General features: G+C 56.0%; 1 protein-coding gene across 2 annotated transcripts in view; it reads right to left on the reverse strand.

Moving 5' to 3' along the window:
* The window catches only part of TBX3 (T-box transcription factor 3), a 13,684-nt gene extending 8,360 nt beyond the window's left edge, over window positions 1–5,324 (reverse strand). Inside the window, exons 1-4 of one of the 2 annotated variants that reach the window (XM_004709550.2) lie at window positions 4,070–5,324; window positions 2,090–2,357; window positions 1,057–1,116; window positions 638–784 (exon numbers count right to left, since the gene is read on the reverse strand). In XM_004709550.2, the coding sequence (XP_004709607.1) occupies window positions 638–784; window positions 1,057–1,116; window positions 2,090–2,357; window positions 4,070–4,458 (864 nt within the window). In that variant the 5' untranslated portion in view covers window positions 4,459–5,324. The remainder of the gene's footprint in view (window positions 1–637; window positions 785–1,056; window positions 1,117–2,089; window positions 2,358–4,069) is intronic. The other variant, XM_004709551.2, reaches the window with a different exon arrangement.
* Between the last annotated feature and the right edge of the window lie 3,858 nt (window positions 5,325–9,182).

Raw genomic sequence — 9,182 nt, forward strand, 5'->3', positions numbered from 1 at the left:
GGGGGGCGGGTCTGGTCTTTAGATTCTCCTCACCCTTGTAATGGCCACACTGGGGAACCCAGCAGTCAAGATCACTGTTCTACCTGCCCATGACCTTCAGGCCACCGTGAGAACCTAGTTCCTAGGGGCTGCCTGTGTAAGTACTCCTAAAACAGAACCCCCTCCCCTTCCCCGAGCCCCAACAACTCTGATTAGCAAGCCTCTGTGATCTTCCTAAACACACACACACACACACACACACACACACACACCTTAGAAATCACTGCAGAATAAAGTTAATAAAAACCAGACCCCGCTACTCAGGATCGCTGGCTAGGGGAGAAAGGCCGGGCAATCCCCAAATGGCTTGGGATGTACATTCTTAAGTTCCTTCATTTCTTCAAGACGCCTGACCTCTTGGCCATTCGTCTTTGGGACACTTCATCATGAGCCCCCCATCCCCACCTCTTGAGAGAAATGCCTGCACCCCTTTCGCCCAACGCTGGAAGTTCAAATTCACACAAACCCCACTCCAATGGACTCCTACCCCCTAGCTGTCTGGTCACTCTCTCACCCTCATCCAGAAGCAGCCAGCGGAAAGGAGATTAGAAACAACAGGGGGGGAAACACACTCCTGTCCCCCCACCCCTCGGGTTACCTTATCGTTCTGATAGGCGGTCACGGCAATGAATTCCGTTTCTGGGAACAAGTAAGTCCGGAATGTACTGTAAGGGAGTTTCAAGATGTCGTTGGCCCTCACGATGTGAAACCGGGGCTGGTATTTGTGCATGGAGTTTAGTATGGTCTGCAGGAAAACAAGGAGGGGGAGAGATGGGAGGGGGGGCATATTTTAACAAGACAAAAGGGATCTTAGGACCCCTGCCAAGTTGACACCTTCCCCCACCGCAGGGTACCAAGCTAAGGAGTCCACCTCCTAGGTGTAGCTCCTTGGCAAGTTTATCCGCTCCGCCGAGGTTACCGGCAGGAGAATCCAAATGGCTCCTCTATTTCCAAAGGGTCCCCCACCCACCCACCCTCACCTTCTAAGGCTCATTCGAACCTTGAACCCTAGCCTACCTGAGTACCAAAACTATAAATCCCCTGCAACGTTGGGTGATCACTTGGGAAGGCCAAAGTCTTAAAAGATAAAGAAAAACATGCATTTTAATTTACAAAATGATTCAGTACTGTAAGTGCCCACTAATTGATGAGCCCGATCCACTTAAAGCCCCTGAAAGGCTGAGCTGGAGAGAGGAATATTTATGCCTTAATCAAGTCAGGGCTGCAAATGCAATTCCTGCCGGCTGGAGATCTTTCCGCGCTATTCAGGTCTTCCTGGGCCTAATCTTTCTGCTTATTCCCTGCTTATCACTTTGCTTATTTTATTGAAAGTTGGGGAGGGTTACGGGAGAGGGCCAAACGTCCCGGCCAGACTCCCCCAAGCAATTCAAGTTCCCTACCCATTTCCAAGTGTCCCCACTGGGGTCCAGTACACATGTAAACACACACGCCCACGATTTTCCTGCCGACAAACGAGATCTGTCATTTTCTGACCGACCTCCCTTTCCTAGAAGCCCGGTTCTACTCGTTTTCTTTCTTTTTTTAAGGACAAGAAAACCCAACTTGAACGAAACGCGGTCGCGCGCCGTGTCAGCAAGCGGGGTCAAGGCTCCGGATCTCAAAAACCCTCCCGAGAAAGACTGGTGACAGCACAGAAGCACACGGTTGTAAAATAAAGCAAATCCACGATGAAATCCATAATGAAATGGATTTGAGATCTGAATGACTTTTTTCCTTCTTCTTAAATTCACTACCAGGTCAGGAATTTTCCAAGGGCCCGGGAAGGCTACAGCCAAGTTTTCTTGCCCTTGCTGATTTCAGAGAGCCAGACTTTCCAGGATCCGAAGCGAAAGAGCCCAGAATTCTCTCTCCCGCTGGCAGCTAGGACCAACCACCCTGCTAGGCTTAGCAAGGAGAGAGAGCCAGGGCACCTCTGCATAGACAGTCGTGATCTGCAAAGGGAACTAGGACGAGGCCGGCGCTGCCTTTGGAATAAGAGGGGAAGAGAGGGGAGTTTTCCAGCCCAGAAGAAGCCTACAGTGAAACTTACAAATCCGTGTTTGTCTGAAATGTTGTTGGTGAGTTTCAGTTTGTGGAAAGTGACTACTTTGGACATCCACTGTTCCCCAGTGGCGGGGCTGTCTGGGTGAATGTACATCCTCTTTGGCATTTCAGGGTCAGCTTTGCCCGCCACCATCCACCGAGAGTTGTGAAACTTATAGCGACAGTCATCCGCAGCGATAATGTCCATCAGTAAAATGTACTTGGCTTTTTTATCCAGCCCAGAGCATCTCACTTTAAAGGGGGGAAACATTCGCCTACAACGGAAGAGACAGAAAAGGACAAAAAGAATTTAAGACATCGCTCCGGACCCAAGATTTGTATCCGAAATGATCGAAACCGCGCTGCTGACGCTACGCGGGGATCAAGGAGGGCGCTTGTCTTTTTTAAGAGCAGGGTTACAGCCTTGCTTCCTCTCGCTACCTGAAGTGTTAACTTTTTCTCTATCAAAAGGCCCAAGCTTCGACACAAGTGAATTACTAAAACCCTTCTGCGTCTTCTCACATCGTCATTTTCTTCTGTTTTCAGATTGCTTCCTCTGGAGGACATTCCTCGCCGCCCTTCTTGGCCCAGAAATTCTTGTCTACGGCTCTCTCAGCCATACTTAGTAAAAGGGCTTGGTCTCTCCTGCCTCCCACGGAAGAGAAAAGGTCCCACTTATCTAGGGACAGAAAGTTCGGTAGTCAGTTGCAGCCCCTCAGCTGCAGGACAACAGTAGCTTGGCTTATTAAGGGGAATGAAACTGCTTTGCTGCGGGCCCTCTACAGAAACGAATGGTTGCCGAATGAGGCGTATTCCAAGGCCTCAAACCAACCTGCCCCGAGATCCAGTTGCTAACTGCATTCCGGGACAACACCCCCGCCCTCCCAGCCAAGCTAGCCCCAAACTGTAAGGTCATGCCACCAAAGGGCTGTTTATTCCAAACCAGAGATGGCATTCGGTGCCCCCACCCCCAGCCCTGATTTAAATCGAAACCCTTCCCTGGGAAACTGACAAAAAGCGCTTCTGATTTACGGTAGAACTTTCTGCCCAACTCTGGCCTCCTTTAACATTTAAGGAGACAAGAAAGTTGAAGATACCAAGAAGGGCGGGTGGGGGGGGGGCAGAAATTATTTTTGTCTTTTCCACTATAGGCTTTTCTAGATTCCAAATCTATAAAGGGGGGGAAACAAAAAAGACCACCCGAGGTTCTAAATGGTTAGGGTCGCCTCATTCACGCCCAGGCAGGGGCCTCTACAAACTAAGGAAGATGTGGCTTATCAGAGCTCGCATTATAAAAAGCCGCCTGGGTTTCTCCACTCGCTCCTCCGATCTGCAAACACAACGTTAATTCTGTGAAGTCGCTCGCTGAACTCTCCCTGGGCTTTTAGACACGTGAAGTCGTGTGAGCAAACAAACTCCAACGCCCTCGCGTTTCTTCTCCGGCCCAGAGGCTCAGGGCCCCCTCCAGACCCAGGAGCCACGCTGAAGGGCAGAGAGGGCAGGGCATGAGCGCCAGGCCTCCCACCACCACACAAAAGCCAGGGCCTTTCTTCTCTCTCTCTCTCTTTTACTGTTTGTTTTCCTCTGTAGGAGGAAAATGAAACACAAAACACAAACCCCAACAAAGAATTAAGGATGTTCCAGAAAGGTTTGCACAGGGGACTTCCTGTCGCCTGCGGCTTTCTTGTTTCCTGCAACAACAAAAAATTGTGAGCTTTTCTGGAAGGGGGGGTGGTTAAAAAAAAGGGCTATGTCTCTTGCAGGGGGCAGAACTAGATAGGGTGAAACTGCTGGTTGCAGGCGCCCAGGTAAACTGAAATTCCCTGCAGCTGGGGCAGGGCCCTGTGTGTCTCCCAGTAGTTCTAAGAAAACTTAAGTTTTCATCCAAGCGCTAGAAACTGGCAAACACACCGTTCTGGGAGGAGAGAAATAAGTAAGAAGTGCCAATAGCTTCGGAAAGGGGGGGGGGCCCACGGGCCTTGCTTACCTTCCTGACTTGGTAATGACCATCTCGGTGCCCCGTTTGTGGAACTGGTCCCAAAGTTCCTTGGCTTCGAGGTGCACCTTGGGGTCGTCTTCCACCTCCTCTTCGGGCTCCAAGGTCTTCAGAGGCCTCAGATGCGCCTGTGGCCCCAGGGACGAGAAAGGGATGCCGGTCTCGGCTGCCCCCACCAATTGATCCATGATCGGCTTGGCCAGGGCGCCAGGCAGTGAAAGCGCCGCGGCGCCGTTGGGAGGCAGAGTCAGCGCGGGGAAAAAGGGCGGCTGGTGGCCCAGCACAGCGCTCATGGCGAAGTCCGGCGCCCGGTGAGGTAGGAAGGGATGGTAAGCCATGCTTGTCCCAGGAATGACCGGATCTCTCATGGAGAAGTTCATCCACTCCAGGCGGGGCGCTGGGCTCCAGCCGGGGACAAGTCCGTTGCTGCTTTTTTTTTTCAAACTTGTTTCTTTTTCCGCTTGTTAACAGCAGCACATACTGAAGGGGCCAAAAAATAAAGGAGGGGGGCAATCACACTAAAGCACCTCAAGGGGAGAGTGTCTTTGGGGGGAGAACACCGCCGATCTTCGTCTTCAAGGCGAGAAATCTGGAGACATAGTCGCTGGAGGGGGGACTGTCCCTATGCCCAGCGGTTTGAAAAAGCCGCTCTGGGGAAGGGAAGTCGAGCTAGCAGAGTCTCGACTAGCGCCGGAGCCCGCGGGCTCAGCTGGGAACACACAAGCCAGCCCAGCGTCCCGGGAATCTCGGCCCAGCGCTCGGTTTCTTTGTTGCAAAAGCGAGCGATTCTCCAAGGCGACTTTTTTTTTACCTTGTCTTCTTCTCCCAGGGCCCCTCTACCTCCCGGGAGACGTCTGCCTTTGCACTAGCCCCGGCTTTAACCCGGACTAAGGTGGGGGGGCGGACGGGGGTGGGAGTGGGGAAAAAGAAAGAAAGAAAGAAATCGGACTGAAACCCCTTCGCCCAGCGCTATCAAAACTTGAACTGCAAGCCGGCTTCCGTTCGCTGTCCTCCTTCCGCGGCCCAGAGCTCCGGAGGGTGTCTCGGGTGCAATCCGAAATGTAGCTGTGCTCGGCTCGGGGGCCGCTCTTCCTCGTCCTAAAAATGTAAGCGGATTCACTTCCTAATTCTGCGGCCAGGCGCGGAGGGCTGGAAGGATCCAAGGGGGCGAAATGGCAAGAAGAGGGATCGAGAGCAGGAGAGGAAGAGGGAAAGGCGAGGGGAAGGAGGGCGCCAGGGCGGGCAGGCAGGCAGGCGAGCGAGCGAGAGCGAGCGAGCGTGAGCAACTCTCCACCCTCCTCGCCTCTAGAATTCCCCGGGCGTCTGCTCGGCGGCTCTAGAAGGTCGGGCTCTGCTGTGGGCTGCGGGGAGCCGGAGGCCTCTTGATTGGCTCTTTGACGCTTTCGGACCAATTGTGTGGCTGCATAGGCGTGGTTTTCACAGGTCGAGTGCTGGGGGATAGAGCCGAGTTATAAAAAGAAGGTGTCGGAAACTGTAACGTCGCTGCGCCGCATCGGTACTACTGCCTGTCCCGTGAATATGTCAACATGATCAGAGGGAGGGCGGGGAGCCACTGGGGAGCGCGCGCGCGCACCCGGAGTCGCCTCTAGGTGGCTTATCGGGAGATCGCCGCAGCCTCAGAGCTCCCCAGCTAGCTCTCCCTGGGCCCACGTCTGAAATGCCCCAGTCATCTTGCCCCGGATCCAGGGAGGAGGCAGGGCCAAGGCGGAGGGGGAGGGAGCGGCGAGCCTGCCGGCGGCGACGCGAGCAAGGCGGAGAGCGCGCTCGGCGCCGGGCAGGGGCGCTGGCCTCCAGCGTTCCCGGCTCGCCTCCCCGCTCCTCTCGGCTGCTCTCCCTCTTCCCCGGGCCTCGGCCCAGCCGGCCGGGCGGCGGAGCTCCGGACGAGCTGCCATTCGGCCGCTCGGCGCAACAAAGCCGGCGGCGCCCAGACGTCAGGCTAACGCGCTCCGCAGCCCCACGTGGAGCCAAGCTCCGCCTGGCCGCCCTCCGCTCCAGGCTGGCCGAGCCCTAGAGGGGTGGGGTGGGGTGGGGGGGTGCAGGTTCCTTTTTGAAGGTCTCTTTACATCTGCGTTGGTGTGGACACCCAGCTGTGGCCCGATCTGGGCACGGGGCGAGTGTGCACGGAGTGGGGGAAATCCCTCGCCCACCCTGCCCCACCCGCATCCGAGCGTAAAGACTCCTCTGTCCTCAACGCTTGTGTTAGCAAACACGCCGGCACACTCGGACCGAGACACACGTACACGCCAACACGTATACAGCCTGCTTCGCCAGCCCTGGGCGCTCGCTCTGGGAGGTGGACTCGGGGTTTTGTGAAATGCAGTTAGCAGCCCCTTAGCTGGTTTGGGTGTGGGCTCCCCGAACTCGGTGGAAGGGGGCGTGTAGAGTCGGGGGTGGTGGTGGTGTGGTGGTTTCAATGAGGCTCTGGACAAAAAGGTCTATGCCCCGGACCGCGTTCCAGGCCTGTCCCCGCCTAGTCGCCGCCCGCGCCTCCGAGGCCCGCTGGGTGCCCAGCCGCCTGTTAGAGGTGGGCGAGCCCGGAGGGGGGAGGTGCCGCCAGCAGCCTAGTATCTCCTGCAGGCACGCACTTATCTCTGGGTGCCTCGGTTCTTTCTTCTCGAGGGGACTTATCGCTACAGAAGTCCGGGACGAATTTGTAAAACAAACCGTGAAACGCCCCCAACCCTAGGGCGAGGTGACTGGTACCAGTTCAGGTAGGGTGGGGGCCGCAGCAAAGGCGGAGGGGGAGGCGGGAACCGATCTTAACTAATCTGACCTGCCGCCGACTTGGCCCCGGTGTTATCTCAGCTCCCCGCCGCCGTCAGGAGAGTCCCCCAAACCCAAAGGAATGGGTTGGGCTGCCCTGGCGCTGATGTTGGATGCTCTTTAGGCTAACCTCGGACCTTCTCTGAGGGACCTTGCTTTGAAAGCGAAGGGGGGGCGGGGGCAAGGGTCGCTTGTGGGCCCTGGAGGTTAAGAACCTCTAGACTTCCGATGATGTGTGTGTGCTAGAGAGCAGAGAAGGCTCTTACACGTGTACCCCCTGAGTCCCCAGGCCCCGGACTCTGAAGTGGGGGCAAGTGGAGGGTGAAATGCAATTCCGTTGTGGGCTAGCCGCGCTGAGATAGGGGCGGAACTGGAGTGGCGACCAACTCTTCCAGCCGCCCATTTTTGACGCACATGCTTAAGAGCGCTTGGCGCCAGTGCTGAGAATTCCCTGAAGTCGCCAGAGAGAATAAAGTGGTTTGGACACTGCCGGCTCGCCATCTCTCTCTCTTTCCTTTCTTTCCCTTTCGGTGTTTCTTTCTCTGCGGGCCCCCCCCCTCCCTTTCCCTTGGCCGGCGATTAGGAGAGAGAAAAAGAGAGGAGACAACGGGGACCCAGCGCGGTGTCTTGGTTTAAAGCGATTCACCAGGGCCCCCTCTCACTCCTCCTGCACAGCATCCTGAGGAGGAGTGCCGGAGGTCCGACGTTCCCTCGCCAGGCACCCACCAGCGAGGTCACTGCAGAGTGTGTACCGGGTGACAAAAAGCACCCCTCCCCACGTGGCTGGAGCTTGGGCCTGGGTTCGCTCCTCAGCTCTGTGCAGCGGCCCACACTCCTCAGGATCTGGCTCGGCCCTGCGCTGGCAGACCAATGTAGGCCCGATCTCTTCTTCTTGCAAGGAAAATTAATTCACCGCACCCACTCGGTGGCCCAAGCGTCCAGGTGCACTGGAGAGCCAGATACTGCCCCCGGGCGCTCCGCACTTGGGCTTGAGCAAAGGGAGGGAACTTGCTAATTTCACTTGTAAATATCCCCCTCGCCTTTGGCTCCGCCGAGCTGGACCCAAGCCGGTGGCTTCAGCTGGCCACGAGCCCCCTCCCGAAATCGCCCGCTCATGCCCGTAGCTCTAACTTCACCCCGGGGTCACTCCAGTTTCTACCCCTAGACTCCAGCCCGCACTCTCGCGCCCGAGGGAAGGGGGAAGAGGGAGTTTTGCGGGGTTGTGCCTCGAAAATGTCGACATCTTGCTAATGGTCTGCAAACTTCCGCCAATTATGACTGACCTCCCAGACGCGGCCCCAGGAGGCTCGTATTAGGCTGGGAGGCCGCCGTAATCTGGGATCAAAAGCTGGAAGGTGCGAACTCCTCTTTGTCTCTGCGTGGCCGCCGAGCCCCCCCTCCTGGTGGGCGATAAACCCACTCTGGCGCCGGCTTTGCGCTGGGTGATTAATTTGCGAGCAAACAAAAGGGACCTGGTGGCCACCGCTTTTGGGTTAAACATTGGCCAGCGCTGTTCAGAGGACTTGGGCCAGGCTGCCCCCGGAGAACTCACACTGGCTGTAAGCTCCAGAGGCTGTCCCCCGAGGTGATCTCTGCAGATCCCTCGGTCTTGGTTCCCTTGGCCTCGCTGGCAGCAGTGCGTGCAATGGGAATGAGAGACCAGATTCCGGGTCAGGCAGGGCGCCCGGACCCCTCCTGGTGTCCCGCAAATGCGCCCCACTCCCACCCTCCGCTGCTTTTGCAAAATGATTTTTCACTTAATGATGAAGCTGGACCCACCCACCCATCTATCTTTTTTTTTCTTAAATGAAAGAAAAATAGCAAATCCTCTGTAGACCAGCAATGGCTGTGAGCTTTAAGGCAGGGTGCACCGTATGCGTGGGGACAGAGGGGTCTCTAAATGAAATTCATCCGAATCAAGAAAACCCAACTAGCTGTCAACAGCCCAGGCCAGAGCAAGCAAAGAAGCTGGCCTATCCCTGAGGCCCGCCGGGGAAGTCGCTGCTTGTGTCACTGCTTCCAGCCACAAAGGGGACAAGCCGACCCCTTGGTGACCGAAAGTTGTTTATTTGAAGTTAAAAACAGCAACAGCAGAGTGGGAGGAGTGGGGAAGGTGGTGGGTCCGGGGGTCATTTACTTTGGTGAGTTTGATGGAAAGATTCCCTTCAGTCCTGTGAGGTGTGGGGCGCCCCCGCGATGGCGATTACAAGCCAGTATTCCCTCTTAAACTTTCACCTGGTTGACACTAAGCTTTTTGGAGTTGGGGGTGTCTCTGAATGGGTAGCTCTGGGGACACGTGGCCCATTCATATTTCTCCTGG

The sequence above is a fragment of the Echinops telfairi genome, unplaced genomic scaffold (assembly GCF_000313985.2).
Source record: "Echinops telfairi isolate 266 unplaced genomic scaffold, ASM31398v2 ScPeMD7_7412;HRSCAF=8450, whole genome shotgun sequence".
Taxonomy (NCBI): Eukaryota; Metazoa; Chordata; class Mammalia; order Afrosoricida; family Tenrecidae; genus Echinops; species Echinops telfairi.